This window comes from Rhinatrema bivittatum, chromosome 5 (genome assembly GCF_901001135.1).
Source record: "Rhinatrema bivittatum chromosome 5, aRhiBiv1.1, whole genome shotgun sequence".
Taxonomy (NCBI): domain Eukaryota; kingdom Metazoa; phylum Chordata; class Amphibia; order Gymnophiona; family Rhinatrematidae; genus Rhinatrema; species Rhinatrema bivittatum.
The window spans coordinates 88,955,472-88,972,249 of record NC_042619.1 but is presented as its reverse complement, the minus strand read 5'-3'; the positions used below and the strand labels follow the sequence as shown (position 1 = coordinate 88,972,249).

Here is a 16,778-nt window from a genome sequence, read left to right as displayed (position 1 = left end):
TCCCTGGTGGTCCAGCGGGGGGTCCCGGGAGCAATGTCCCCCTCTCAGGCTTTTGGCTGTCACTAATCAAAATGGCATCAATAGCCCTTTGCCCTTACCATGTGACAGGGGCTATCAGTGCCACTGGCCAGCCCCTGTCACATGGTAGGAGCAATGGATGACCCGTGCCATTTTTTAAGATGGCGCCGGCCATGCATTGCTCCTACCATGTGACAAGGGTCGGCCAATGGCACCGATAGCCCCCATCACATGGTAAGGGCAAAAGGTCACCGGCGCCATTTTGTTTACTGGAAGCAGACGGCCTGAGAGCGGGAGATTGCTCCCGGGACCCCTGCTGGACCACCAGGGACTTTAGGAAAGTTTTGTGGGGGGCATTGTAAATAATTAAATCTGAAGGATCAGGGTGGGGGGGGGGTTTTTGGATCGAGACAGCCGAAAAAAAAAAATGGTCAGAACCACGGGAAAAAAAATTTCCCGCGGTTCTACGAAAACGAAACTGGAAACGATTACCGGTATGATACACATCTCTACTTTCTAATACTCCCACTATTAACTGGGGCAGCCCGGACACCTGTGGCTCTTCCCCTTCCCCCTCTGCTCGAGTAATGCCCCAAGAAACACCACAAACAAAAAACGTAATGCTATAACTTTTAGATGTATGATCCTAACAGGGGAGCCTATTTTTAAGAATCGAGTCCTGTGACTTCTGCCTGCTCTTGCACTTCAGGACAGGTGCTGATAAATTCCAATTCTCCTCCGCCCAAGCAGATAATGTGGGGTCTCACTCCAAGCCCCACGGGCATAGGGACAGTCTCCCCCCCCCGGAGGGTTCCTGTGCGGACCACCACGCAGCAGGCCCACCAGAGCCCATCCAAGTCATATCCGGCTGTCGACACGTCAATCCCCAGGCCTGATATTCCCCATCTTGGTCATCCGCTGTGAGGTGTGGCCCTAGCCCACTCTCTCCTTTACTGGCACCTCCCTAGTCCCTTTATTGGATCCTGTTTGTCTCTCATTTCCACTCCTGGGCTCTGCTGCTGCCACCACAGGGATCTCATCATGCGCGGGCCAGGGTAGGAATTATCCGGCCCATGCACAAGCTCCCCCCAAACCAAAAGGCTAAAGCTCATGCATCCACATTAATGATCAACCTCTGAATGGCTTGTAGAAATAGTGCATTTATAAAATATGGGCAATGAACTATGTCTTTAGCACCTGCACAGTGAATATCTACCCCCTTGTGTCTCATGTGCTACCTGCCAATGGGGTCGATGCAATAGAGTGCGCTCAGCTGAGCGCACTGTTTAAACCACTGTCTGACACGGGTTAAATAGGCACTAATCCACCCCTATTGCAATAGGGAGACTAGTGCCTATTTAATGCGCGTCCGACGCGGAGGGAATGAGTTAGCGCTTATCACATGCAAATGCAATGTGAATGAGGCTATTACTCATTCACTCCAAATGCAAAAAACTAAATGTGCTTTTCAGACGCACATTTATCGTTCAGCTTTTAACGCCTACCTGAAGCAGGCGTTAATAGCTGCGCGCACTGAAAAAAAGTACAGAAAAGCAAAAAAAACTGCTTTTCTGTACTTTTTTTTTTTTTTTTTAAAGTAAAAAAAAATTTTTTTAAATCTCTGCAGGCCACTTTGAAGACAGATGCCAATATGCTCGGCGTCTGTTTTCAAAACCGGCTGACTGCAGTTATGAAACTGACGCCGAGTTTATCATTGTCTGTGTTCATAACCTGCAGACCGTCAGTAACCGAGGAGTCGCGTTAGCGACCCTAGTACCTCCTTGCTAGCACGACCCCCTAATTTGCATATTGTATGGCGCCCCCCCCCCCTTGTGGGCATTAAGAAAGCGGGCGCTGAAAAGTCAGCACCCACTTTCCGCGAATAATATTGCATCAGCCCCAATGTGCTGAAGAGCCTTGGCGACTTGATTTAATTTGGCTCGATATCTTCCCACCATTCTCAAATGGGAACATTGTCACTTTGCTGTAATTCTGGATGTAGGTGTTTACATTTGGATGGTGTGAACAATCTTCACAGCATTTCACATGTTGTCCAGTTCCAAAAGACCATAGCTGCGCCAGGATCTCTTTTCCAATTGTCTCTGCCTACGGTACCAGCTTCCTGAACAGAGACCACTTGCAATAAGAAAGAGTCCGCTGTCTCAGTGGTCCCCAACCCTGTCCTGGGGGGCCCACCAGCCAGTCGGGTTTTCAAGATATCCACAATGATTATGCATGAGAGAAAATTTGCATATTATGGAGGCAGTGCATGCAAATTTTCTCATATGCATAGTCATTGTGGAAATCCTGAAAACCCGACTGGCTGGTGGGCCCCCAGGACAGGATTGGGGACCACTGCGCTCTCTCATTAAGTGCCCTAGGAAGGTGCTTTGCTCGCACCACAATACTCCAATGCAAGCTACAAAAAACAAACTCCCTCAGCAACTCTGACACCAGGAGGCATCTGTTTATGCATTGAACTACTGTTGAGTTGTCACACCACAGGACTACCTGCCGGCATCTCAGTGCCTTGCCCTATATGTGAATGGCAACTACGACAGGAAAGAGCTTGAGGAATGTGATGTTCTTGATTAAATCACTCGCTGCCCAATGATCTGGCCAACAGGCTGCATGCACCAAGATCCAAAGTAAACACTGAAATCAGATGCCTCCTGAAGCGTCAGAGTGAAGCTTCAGGAGCAGAAAGCAGGTCACTGCTGCTGACCGGCCTAGGAAGCCATGCTGAAATGCTGTTGAAGTCCCTAAGGACCTCTGCCACAAAACTAAGTCTTTCTTAATGGGCTTGCTGATGCACAGATGGTAGTGGTTGCGAACTCACTCAAATGTGGACCGAATTAGGCGGTGTAAGGATAACCTGCCCATAGGAATAACTCACACTGCAAAGGCCAGGCTTCCTATCAAGGACCTCATATGTCTCAGCGTGACTTTCCAGCTGCGCATGGCAATCGCCACCAAATCAGTCAATTTCACCAGTTTTTTGGGTGGGAATCTAGATTCCATGCAGGTGGAATCCAGCTCAATCCCCAGGAACGTGAAGATGCTGAACCTTTGCGCCATCTCACAGAAATCAAACAGCCTAACACACCTAGATGTTCTCCCTCTTCCTACAAACAGGAAATTGTCTAAGTAATGAACTAATGACCTCAGGCCCGCTGCCTCCCCTGTAGCCTAATGTAGGAAAATACTGAATGTCTCAAAGTAGGCGCACGATATAGAGCATCCTATTGGCAGACACTTGTAATAATATGCCCCTTCAAAATGGAATCCAAGCAACGGGAACCTGCATGGGTGGACTGACAATAGCCAGAAAGCAGACTCTCTATATCTGCTTTTGCCATGAGTGCCCCCTGCCCACAAGACCTGAGTAGATCTAACGCACTATTGAAGGATGCATACTGTACCAAGCAGCACTCCGATGGGATAACGTCATTGACTGAAAACCCTTCAGGGAAGGAAAGGTTATGTATGACTATTTGCCAGACTCCCTTTTTGGGATGACCACCAATGGGGATAGGATCAGAGGCTAAAGTAGGGGCTTGGCAAATGGGCAGAAATTTACCCCAGCAGCACTGACCACCTTACCAGAGTGCAATTGGCCCATGTGTGGAATAACAAAACCCTCCTGGAAACTGCTCAGTATAGTATTCGCTCCCTCCCTATCGGGAAGGTACGCTAGTCAAGGGAGCATCTCTCGTCAATGCACCAGGGTTAGCACGATAACCTGGCCTTGTCCTTTCATGTATGTTTGTTAGCCAAGTAAGGGCTGCACACCAATTACAGATATGTTTATACCTACAGTCCTTTGCTGAGCATCCTCCTCAGTTATATCTCCAACATACATCAGTGGGAATGTGTGTGTGCTTGGACAGCTCCTCATGTGCGTGAAAGGTCCAAAAGGACCGTGGGTTGGTTTAGTCAAACGCTCGAGTTGTCATCTTTGTGAGCCATAGGCTAATGTCTTGATTCCCCTGGACATTGCAGTCTTGCTGGTCATCCTCTCACGAAAAGCCTCATCATAGTTTAGCCATGCAAACCCACTATATTCCTTATAAGCACCCAAGATGGTGTCCACGTAAGTAAACAAAGGCTGTACTGCAGAGGGTTCTGCATAAATAATCATGGAGGTCATTCATGCAAAGGCACGCACCCAGTTAATAATCTATCTCTGCGGCAGCTTAGCTGCGTCCAGTTCCCGCTTCCTCTCCCGTCCCTCCAGCAATCGGAAGATATCAATATAATACCTTTGCCTGATGCGATGTTGCAGTGATTTAAGCACCAATTCTCACAATTCGTGTTCTACTCCAGATGACCCTGAGGGCCCTGTGGTGTCCTCCCAGTCTAATCTTGTTACCATGGAGGACCAAGAATTTCTGAAAGGGGAGGACGAAGAGCTAGACGACCCATCATAGGAAGAGGATGGAGACTGCTTACAGCTCACCCACTTACATTTGCCCTTTTGCCTGCGCTCCCCATGCACCAAACCACCCGCACTCTGAGAAGCAGACTCACCTTTTTTCTCAGCTGCCAGGGATGCTAGTACTTGAGCTGCTGCTACTTCAGCACTGCTGCTGGCCGTAATAGGTGCCAATGCTTGGGATCTATTGCTCTCATTGCTCTGGTGTGGCCCAGTTATGCGCGCCATCAATGTGTGCAAACAAAAGCTGCACGTATCCTCAGACACGGCTTGCAGTGAGTCACATGAGGCTGCTCTATGGTCATGCCGGTGGCCACTGTGTATACATTTCATGTGCAATGGGAATAGTCCCTGCGCTCTCTGTAGCTCCTACTACCTTGATATGGGGAGTATTCCAGGTAATAGTATTAGGAAGGAAGGAATCTTGATGGCAAGTAATATGGAACCCTTTTGTGCGGGGAGCAGGCAATGGGGCTATAAGATGGATCCCAGGATATTCCCCAGCCTGACTGGGGAATATCCTCTATAACTGCGCTTGGGATAGTATCTATATAGAGAACTGGTGCTTCCATTAAACCATTCAGATGAATGGGAAACCGGTCATGAGGGGGATCACAGATGCTGTTCATTCCTTGGGCTGTGAGTACTTTTAACACTGGGCTCAGAAGGTGCTACTGGTGTTGGACTGGCACATCCATCTTCAGCACTATGATGGCAATAGACAGCAGAACCCTTTCAGGAAGGGGAACCACCTGATCTTGGGGTGTGCCAACTGGGGTCCGTAGCATATTCACCGCTGCACCAGAACTACCGGTGCTCCTATCCCCCCCTTAGTTCCTCAATGTGGCCCAGATGCCTCACCACTTCCCCATCGGCTTTTAGCTCCCTGCTGGTCAGAAACTCCAGTGGGCGGGCAGTCCATTGGATTGGAGCCTGTGCTCTTCAACCCAACTGGCACTGCATCGATGAGGGTATCTAAAGCCCCCGTAGCACACTGTGCTGGGGCCTGGCGAGCCACAACCGAATGGTTAGACTCATGGGGAATCGGTGTCAAATATTGGCACCTCTTAAAAGTTGTCGCAGCTTGTTTTGAATAGTCCAAAATAAAGTTAGTGGAAATTAATTTTCTATTTTTTTTATGCAGCTGCAAACTGACTGGACTAGATCTGGGAGGGAGCTGGATCAGCAATACCCAATTGGAAGCAGGGCACAAACCTATCCAGGTTTGCCTGAGCTGAGGCAGTTATATCTGCAGGAGCAGTTGGTTAAATTAGAATTGCTACACTGGGTCAGACTGAGGGTCCATCTAGTCCAGTATCATGTTTCAAGCAGTAGCCAATCCAGGCTACAAATTCCTGGCAAGATCCCAACAGATAGATGAACCAGGCATTAATAGCATGGGATAACATTTTATGGACTTCACTAACTCATCCTTTCTTAAAGCCAGCTATGCCAACTGCTTTTACCACATCCTCTGGCAATGACCCGCAAAAGCTTAACTGTGCAGGTCTTTCACCTCCCCTTTTAACCATGCCGGTAATCGTTTTGCCTTCTTTCCACCTTTTTTAATGTGTGGAATACATCTGGACTATGCTTCTAGGATGGTATTTTTTAATAATGACGACGCCTCTTGCAAACTTTTTACCTTTGTAGCTGCTCCTTTCAGTTTTTTTCTAACAATTTTTCTCATTTTATCAAAGTTTCCCTTTTGAAAGTTTAACACTAGTGCCGTGGATTTGCTTACTGTCCCCCTTCCAGTCATTAATTCAAATTTGATCATATTATGATCACTATTGCCAAGCGGCCCCACCACCGTTAACTCTCTCACCAAATCCTGTGCTCCACTGAGAATTAGATCTAAAATTGCTCCCTCTCGTCGGTTCCTGAACCAATTGCTCCATAAAAATGTCATTTATTCCATCCAGGAACTTTATATCTCTAGCATGTACCGATGATACATTTACCCAGTCAATATTGGGGTAATTGAAGTCTCCCATTATTACCGCACTACCAATTTGGTTAGCTTCCCTAATTTCTCTTAGCATGTCACTATCAGTCTCACCATCTTGACCAGGTGAAACGGTAGTATATTCCTATCACTATAGTCTTCCCCGACACACAAGGGATTTCTACCCATAGAGATTCAATTGTGCATTTAGTCTCATGCAGGATGTTTATCCTGTTGGACTCTGTGCCATCCTGGACATAAAGCGCCACACCGCCTCCCAGGTGCTCCTATCATTGCGATATAATTTGTCCCCCGGGATAGCACTGTCCCATTGGTTGTCCTCCTTCCACCATGTCTCTGAGATGGCAAGTCTATGTCATCATTCACTGCTATACATTCTAATTCACCCATCTTACTTCTTAGACTTCTGGCATTAGCATACAAACATTTCAAAGTTTGTTTTTTTGTTTGTATTTTCATTCTGCTTTTTAATTGAAAGGGATAAGTTAGAATTTTTTTTAGCTCAGCTGAGTTTTTAGTTACAGGCACTTGGACTACTTTTCTTATTACTGGAACCTCACTGTCAGGATGCATCATTAGTATCCTTTGAAGATACCTCCCTCCAAACCTCCTTTTTAAAGGTTAGCGCCAGCATTCTGGTTCCACCCTGGTTAAGTGGAGTCCATCCCTTTGGAAGAGACTCCCCCTTCCCCAAAAGGTTCCCCAGTTCCTTACAAAACTGAATCCCTCTTCCTTGCATCATAGTCTCATCCACGCATTGAGATTCCAGAGCTCTGCCTGCCTCTGGGGACTTGCACGTGGAACAGGGAGCATTTCAGAGAATGCTACCCTGGAGGTTCTGGATTTAAGCTTTCTACCTAAGAGCCTAAATTTGGCTTCCAGAACCTCCCTCCCACATTTTCCTGTCGTTGGTGCCCACATGTACCACCACAGCCGGCTCCTCCCCAGCACTGTCTAAAATCCTATCTAGGTGATGTATGAGGTCCGCCACCTTCGCACCAGGTAGGCATGTTACTAGGCGATCCTCACGCCCACAAGCCACCCAGCTGTCTACATTCCTAATAATCGAATCACCAACTATGACAGCCAACCTAACCCTTCCCTCCTGTGCAGTAGACCTTGGAGACACATCCTTGGTGCAAAAGGACAATGCATCACCTGGAAAGCAGGTCCTTGCCACAGGATCCTTTCCTGCTGCACCAGGTTGATGCTCTCCGATCATGAGACCACCTTCCTCCAAGGCAGCACCAGGGTTGCCAGTCTGAAGTTGGGACTTGGCTACTATGTCCCTGAAGGTCTCATCTATATACCTCTGTCTGCCTCAGCTCCTCCAGGCCTGCCACTCTAGCCTCCAGAGATGTGACTAGTTCTCTGAGAGACAGGAGCTCTTTGCATCGCATGCACATGTACAATTTCTCACCGGCGGGTAAAAAAAATCATACATGTGACACTCGATGCAAAAGACTGGGAAGCCCCCCCTCTTTCTGCTGGACTGCTGTCTTCATCTCAAATTTGTTCGGTTCCTAGTTAAGTTTTAGGTTGCTATGGGAGTAGGAATGTGTCTAATGTCCTTTAAATGTATTAATGAATTCACTATTATGCCTGGTAGTGGCCTACAGGGTAATGATCAAACTCTCAATAAGGTGTGGGGGGGGGGGGTTGTTTTTGTTTTTTAAATAGTACCTGCCTATAAATTAAAGGATAAGCTAGGGGTGGGAGGAATGGGAAATACAAATTAGTTTGTTGCACTGATAAAATGAGGTTATGCAAATCACTGGTACAGCAGTAGGTTTTGAAAGGTAACAGAACAGGCATGCATACTTTCTGAAAAAGGTCATGGGCTTAATCAATAGAAATCAGAAAATTCTCAATTTGACTGACAAAATCACATGGACATAGCTTCACCAGTTGAATTGTATCAAGACAAAATGTTTAAAGAACAAAGATGGCTTTAGAATTATCCAAAACCACAAAAACATTTTTTGTAATGAGGAATAAAGCACTTACCTTAACATTTTCATGTATTGATTGAAGTTGAGCAGCTAAAGCCACAAATGTTTGGTAAAGCTTCTGCATTGCCAAAGACAAATCTGTAGAACAATATTTATGTCATCACTTCACTCATGTTAATATTTAATTTTCATATATTTGTCTTCTGTTCTGTTTTCTTAACCATGTAGAAACATTTTACAAGTCATTTTCTGAAAATGTGGTTAGTTTCCTATAATTCTCTATTCTATGATTTCCAGGTTATGTCTGTTCAATTTTGCAGTTAAATGTTGCATCCTCTCCAGTTGTTGCTCAGTGAAAATGCATTCCTGAGCCAAGGTTCCAGACTTTCTATTCATCAGATAAAAGGATGACAAGCCCATTCTGTACAATACACATGATACTGCCATGAGCAGAAACATAAAGGTTAAAATCTTTTTAACTCAGCAATAATTGAGGAAGTAAAAAGTCAAAGTAAAATTAGGTGATGAGGAAGGGGAAAGGTGCACTCAAGTCCCTATGGCAGTAGTTTCCTGAGGCCAACATAATTGTGCAATGTTACCCCACAGACTGTCAAATTCTTGTAACCTGTTTAGTTCTTTTCTTCAGTCGATCTAGCACCTAGTCTTCCACCATGTATCTGTGCCTGTGTTCCAAGCTACTTCCCCACAGTGGCATTAGTTTCTTATACATTATGAAAAAAAGCTATATAAACCGCTATACAGTTCCAGATACTTAAATCAAAAATACAAAAAACCCAGAATATCCATATTATCACTTTTTAAAAACTTCATGTAAAACCAATCTTAGACAAACTTTCTATGTATAAGTAAATATCCTTTATACCACTGCACATTTAAAATCATGACAGTAATTAGCTATAATGATTACCAACTCCGAACAGCATGTTCTAGAAGAGAATTGAAGTAACGGGGAGTCATTTAAAACCAAGTTTCTTGAGGGAGATATTCAAAACAGACCACTAGTGAGAAACTTAGAATGGTATGCTGTAGAAGTGAACCTATGTAGTGGGGAGCAATTTAAGATCAAGCATCTTAAAGAAAAAACAACAAAAAAACAAAACGGAAGATTTTGGGAGAAAATTATATTAAGTGTGGTTTCTGTTTGGAGTGATGAAAAACATACTATAGCAATTTGTGGTGGTTGAAAACCAAAAGAACTTCAAGTATTGAAAAGAGACCTTGGTTTCACATGATTTCAGTCACAAACAGTGGTTTCATGAAAATAATTTAATATTGTAATGGTAATAACCTTATCTTGAAATTAAGAGAAATAAATTGAGCCAGTATGTAGCAAATTGAGTAGACATTTTATTAATAAGTTCACCGGTGACATTTCATCAATAAGTTTACAGACTACAATCAAGTGATATTCAAATAGACACAGTTTGCAGTATTGTTTAGAACTCTGGAGATTTTGCTTTTTTTTGTAATCGTAGCCAATTAAAGTGTCGTGATTTTAAATGCTGCACGATGGTATAAAAGAAATGTATTTATAGATAGAAAGTTTGTATCTAATAAGATTGATTTTTGCATGAGTTTTGTTAAAAAGTGATAATAAATCCGCATATACTGTTTTTTTTTATCAATTTAATTCTGCAAAGTGGTTCTGGTCTAGTGGCAGTGGAACAATCTAAGAATAAACTAACTCATTCAGTTGGCATACAGTAAGCAAGAGAGAATGCTCTCAGAATCCTGTGATCAGTTCCTGCTAAGTCTAGTGTACCATCATTTTGAAGCCATATCCAAACAGGGAATTAAGATTTACACTCACCAAACTTAACAAGATTGCCCAGGATACACTGAATAGTCTTTCTGGCCTAAAAATCTGTACACTGCTTTTCCTAATTCCTCCCTCAATCGAAATATTTACTTAATATTTCTTTTAAACCACTTTTTCAACCTTAACAAGGCTACCCACCCCCAATTCTGATGGCTCTACATTGGCTTCCTGTACAGTCAAGAATAGATTATAAAATTCTAACTATAATAAACAACCTGAACAACAAAGATCTGTTGGGAATATCATTCAAACCTCACATACCGAGAACTCTCAGATCACAGAACAAAGGCCTCCTTGAAATTCCGAATTTAAGAGGCACTCATCTTATACTAATTAGAGATAGAATGATCTCAATTGCCAGCCCAAAACTATGGAAATTCCATGCCAGAAAAACTTTGAACATTAAAGATAAAAAAATTCAAAAGCAACAAACTTGGCTATTCAAAAATGCCTTCTACTTGACTAACACCTAGCCCCCATGACTCAGATAACAAATAATTCTGGTTCAATATCCCACCTCCCCACACTAACCCTTTTTATCTAGCTCTGTTTCTGCTTTAGAAACGGTAGTAGCACAAAGGTAGGCATCTAAGAATATCTGTAAACGTTAAAGACTCTCTTCAAAATTTAGCAGTGTGGTAACAGCGAATGTAAACAAACCAAAAAAATTACTGTGGCACCACAATTCCACAACCAAAATTGCTAATCACCTCAAGTGAGGAAAAATCATTTTTATCTTCATATACCAGACCTCATAAACAGGCATAGTTGGTAATGCTAAATAGCATATAACGAGTCTGCCAACTTTTATAATCATAGGTCGATACACCTTTTTTTATGCTTTCGTGAAAACAATGCACCAAATAATGTGAATAAAAATAGTCTCTTATTAGCATCAATTATGAAAACATATCTTTTTTTCTTTTTCTTTTCTTTAATCAAAATGACATGAACTTAGCTTAGTTGTAATGGTGAAGAAACGCCATGTTCTTCATACGAGGCTAGTGTAGAAAAAGCCCGACACTGGAATGGGAATTTGCCCATCGGACAATTTCTCCGGTTACGACGTCTATGCTCTGAGAAGTCTGAATTCCTTCTACAAGCTCAACAATTGGCAACAAACTTGTTGCAACGTGATTATCCATCTCGTATTATTAAAAAAGCATGGAAACGAGCGTCCAATGCACATCATCAATGGTTATTGTTAGAAGAACCACTTATTTCTGAAGAGCATCCTCTTGTATACACTATACGCTTTTCTACAAAATCTGCCATAATAGCATCGATTATACGAAAATATTGGCATGTATTGCAGATACACACTATTTTTTCTGAGTTGCCGATATTCACGTACAGTCGTGGCAGAAATTTAAGAGAGATTTTAACTCATTCATTTTTTTCGTCTTTAAACACCGTTGTGCCGGACTTGCCTATTGGCCATGTCAAAAATGTTCTTTGTGTTCACTCACTTTAACAGGCCCTGACTGGGTTGATACTCAAGGAAGAAGATGGTCGGGTAGAACCCATTTAGATTGTCAGACTGCACATGTGATATACATCATAAAATGTCCCTGCGATATGCTATACGTTGGCCGTACTAAACGTCCCATACGTACGAGACTTATTGAACATAAAAGTTGTTTACAAACTCAAAAGATGCAAGCCTCGATTGTAGCGCATTGCCTTTTAAAAAAACATCAGTTCGTGGATCTAAGATGGAGGGTGATAGACTGTATCCAACTATCAGGGAGGGGAGGTGATCCACAAAAAGTATTGAATGTTAGAGAACAACAATGGATTTTCAAACTAAATACTATACAACCGCAGGGTCTCAATATTGCGGTGGAATGGTTTTCTCTGGTTTAAATGCCATCTGTACATCAGCTTTGACGTGGAACATCATGATTGGCTGTGAGCCTGTTTAAGAAAGGGCGCGCTTTCATTCATTCTGGGTTGAAGAAACGTATCTCCGGCAGATGCCGCCACCTCAAGCCGTTCCATATCATGTTCGTGTACTGAATTTACCCACTACAATTGATAAGTATTTATTCGTTTTTGGTTGAATATTCCTAGTAACGATGTACATTTGCATTGACAGCTATTTCGGCCCCTGATGAAGGCACAAGGCGAAACACGGATCCAGTGTCGGGCTTTTTCTACACTAGCCTCGTATGAAGAACATGGCGTTTCTTCACCATTACAACTAAGCTAAGTTCATATCATTTTGACTAAAGAAAAGAAAAAGAAAAAGAAACAGAAACAAGATATGTTTTCATAATTGATGCTAATAAGAGACTATTTTTATTCACATTATTTGGTGCATTGTTTTCACAAAAGCATAAAAAAAGATGTATCAATGACCTATGATTATAAAAGTTGGCAGACTCGTTATATGCTATTTAGCATTACCAACTATGCCTGTTTATGAGGTCTGGTATATGAAGATAAAAATGATTTTTCCTCACTCGAGGTTGTTGAATTGTGGTGCCACAGTAATTTTTTTGGTTTGTTTATCTAAGAATATCTATCATGTAACACTTATTTATGAATGTTTTACATGTAACTAGTGATTCTCACATGGAATGACTGTATAAAAAATGTTTAAATATATACAAAATTTCTAAAAAAAAAAAGTCACAATACATAAAGCAACAAGATAAATCTAAAATAAAATAAAACCCAGAAAAATGAATTCTATAAGCAAACAAAAACAACCACTAATTAGAACAGAGAACACAATGACATTTTAAAATTTTGGCCTTTAACACACGCTACATATTGATTTGTACTACTGATTTCTTTAATAAAGAGTTTAAACATTAACATTTTGGCCTTTTGACTCTGCCAACACATAATGCCTCACCAACCCAACACATAGGAATGCCACTTCTGCACAAAAAACTACGAAAATTTCAGCCATTCTGCTCAACAATAATTCCTTATCAACTGACTCCAAATCTAACACTCTGCTATATCACAAGACAAGAAAAACAAAAAAAATATGATCTCCCTAGTACCATCTACATTAGGAAAAAAGCCTTGGCATCAGCTTTTTTTCATAAAGAAAAATAATTCTGCTCCATTCTATCATCCAAAGTAGAATATTCCAGAAGGAGAGAGCAGCTACCAAAAAATCTTCAATCTTAACCAATCTACCTATCTCTTTAAAAAAACGCAAACAGAAAGAAGGGTTCCTTGGCATGATTAATTGGCATTTCAAGTTGTACTATTGTAATTTGTTCTTAAGGTACATGGCACGGTAAAGCATTCTCTACTTTACTGGGTACATTCTGTAGCCAGCAGGATAAAATCAGTCAGTGGCGTGATAAGATCCAATGGTACAAACATGGACCTAGCTCTCAGAGCTCTAAAATCTGAGCATGAGTGAGTTCCTGGGTGCAGTCCCTGTCTTGTGAGCCCAGTCTCCTCCAAAGCTTTCAGCTTATTTTAAGTATTTATATGCCGCTTATACCCAGTACTAGGCGGCTCACATTCATACATTTATAAAATAACATACAAAATAAAACATCAACCTACGATGACAAACAGCATCTCTCAACAGTAAGTATATTAAGTTCAGAGAGATGACAATCAAATGCCTTGAAAACACGAGTTGTAAAACAGACCCTCATCTTAGCATTCAAATGCTGTCAAAACAGATGAGTTCAGTATTTTTTGAAAGATTTTGTGCACTCTAATCATCTCATAAATAAGCAAGTTCCATAGCATGAGACTTGATACAGAAAAAGTTCTCTCAAGAGTCTGCTAGACATATTAGATAAACAGATAGGACTTCTACTAACCCACTTTGACAAGATCGCAGTTGTCGAGGGGGGGTTATAAATATGAAGCATTTGGTTGATCCACGGCAAGGAACAGTCGATTCTTCAGTAAGGCGGGTTGATAAACGTATCAATAATTTATCCTGTTTATGCAATACCTAAGTTTACAGATAAGCAAGATTGATTTCTCCATTGAAAAGCAGTGGAGAGTCCCAAGCTGAGGGCTGCATTGCAGAGCACCTAATAGACAGCCTGGACCCCACTCAGTAGCAAGTGAATAAGCTGTGCAGACCTGTTTGTCTTAGAGAATGTTTTTCTTTAAACTTTTTATTTTCCAGCAGATACAGGACAGGAGATGACAACGTCATCAAATACAAAAAAAAAAGTGTATGACTAGAAAGTATACCAAAGACCTACATAAACCGCACTTCGAAGACAAATAGGTAGAATAATACAATATTTTTAATAAATTAGTCTCGCTATATCATGGAAGTATGACATTCTAAATCTGCGTGTGCCATTTCCAAAAAACTTTCCACATATGGCTTCATATTGTTTAAGTTTGCTCTTTAAGGTAAAAGTAAAATGTTCCAGCATAGCCAGTTCGACCACTTTGTTTCGCCATACAGAAATTTGCAGTGAGGATTTCCAAAAATAGGTAATTGTTAGATGAGCAGCCTATAATAAATGAGAGGTTAACTGCTTGTCCGATTGACAAAGTTATGTTACCCCATCGATTTAACAAGAATAATTAAGGGATAGCACGTCAGTCTCCACTATAAATATTAATTAATCCATGAATTCTCTCCCAAAATTGTACTGTACTACATCCCCACCACATATGAATATGGATCCCTTGCTCACCACACAACCTCCAGCACAAGGGACTACAATTACTGAAATGAGAAAAGAAAGTGAGGTATTGATATGCACAGTGTAGCAATCAATCAATACATCATTCCTGATTTTTGTTGCAGGTGGATAAAATAAATATGGAACACCATACCAGTATCTAATCAGTTTCATCAAAATCAGTATCCAAGCTTGCGTTCCACTTATCAAATCAGTGCTAATAGCCTGATCATCATCATTATATACAAGGGAGCGACAGAGTTGTGTAATGAGCTTGGGAGCGACAAGAGACTGCATTAACATTTTCCACCCTCATCTTCTGTCACAACAGGGTAATGCCTGAGGGATCTCTGTAAATATCTCTTCTCAGCTGAAAATAAATGTCCTTGGCATGATATGGAACACCAAACTTCTCTTGCAATGTCTGGAATTTTTTTTTTTTTTAACGTCCCCCTCTCAAATCTGTCCCAAATATTATAGGCCAGTTTTTTCCCATAACAGCATATCTAATGAAAATGTAACCTGAGAGAGCTGTGCATTAGCAATCAATGGTGAAATTAGTGAATCTCTCTCATCTATCACCCCACATATTTTACGGTATTTATGCCAGATTTTCAGGGAATGCACTAAAATTGATGCCTTCCTACCCAATCCCGTTATAGTAGGGCTTTGTGAACTATACTGCAGAAGTACACCCAAGCTGTGTCTTCCAGCTTGATCCGCTTTCATATCGTACCATCTAGCCACTGTTTCTACCCCCTCAAGCATGAAAGATGTGTGCAATGAAATAGTAATTTAGATTAGGTAGTTCAAGACCACCACTATCTTTAGGTAATTGTACAGTGAAATATTTGATAAATACTTTATTATGCTATAGAAAAAAAAAGAAATCTAACCCCTGAGTAAATACACTGCCAGGAGCTGTTAAAAAAAATATATAAGTTTAGGTAACACCTCCATTTTTATCAAATTAACCCTACCCACCAGGGATATAGGCAATGGGGTCCATCTAATTAGATCAGCTTTAATTTCTGCTAATGCTCAGGGACAGTTTGCTAAACAGAGATTTTTAAAGCTGGGTGGGATATTAATTCCTAAGTATTTTATACCAGATTCTGGAACAGAAAAGTGTCCCAGACAACTTGTATTCTACAAAATGGGCCAATGCAAAAAATATTGGATTTTGTATAGCTAATTTTATAACCCAACATTAAACTATATTGTGCCAATATCTTAAGCAAGGCCGGACCAGACTTTTGCACATCAACAAGAAACAGCAATACATCAGCATACAAGGCAGATTGTGACAAGAATCCCAAAATTGAAATCCCTTAATTGTCTCCTTGTTACAGATCTTAAAAGTAAGGAGTTCTAATGCCAAATTAAATAAAATGGTGAAAGTGGATACCCCTGCCTGGTTCCCTTACGAATCACAAAGTGAGTAGGCAGAATGCTATTAGTCACAACTTGCGCTGCAGAATTCTCATATAGAAATACAATCCATTCAAAAAAATGCTTGGAAATCCATACTTTCGAAGTGTAGTCATCATAAAAGATCCAAGACAGACTATTAAACGCCTTCTCGCATCCAGTGATATACCCAACCCTGGTATTTTCTTTTTCTTTGCTAAATGCAATAAATTCAATAATTTGAGTGTTATTAAAGGAAGACTGTCTTTTGATAAAACCTGTCTGATCTGGGTGCACTAACATAGGTACAATTTTTTCTACTCTCCACTGGAACACTTTTGCTAAATTTAATATCAGTGTTAATAAGTGAAATTGGACGGTAAAAAGAGCAGTCCAAAAAATCCCTATCCTTTTTGGGGAAAATAGATATAACAGTTTGTAGTAAATTACCTGAGGGTGTCTCCGTCTCGCGTACATAATTAAATAACTTAACAAGGGTAAATATTTGCTACTAAAACAG

At 41.4% G+C, this 16,778-nt stretch overlaps 1 protein-coding gene across 6 annotated transcripts in view; it reads right to left on the bottom strand.

Annotated features, from left to right (window-relative positions):
* The window catches only part of NUP58 (nucleoporin 58), a 206,913-nt gene that overhangs the window by 42,341 nt on the left and 147,794 nt on the right, over window positions 1–16,778 (bottom strand). For all 6 annotated transcript variants that reach the window (XM_029602565.1, XM_029602567.1, XM_029602562.1 and 3 more), the window contains one exon: window positions 8,430–8,512. In XM_029602565.1, the coding sequence (XP_029458425.1) occupies window positions 8,430–8,512 (83 nt within the window). The remainder of the gene's footprint in view (window positions 1–8,429; window positions 8,513–16,778) is intronic.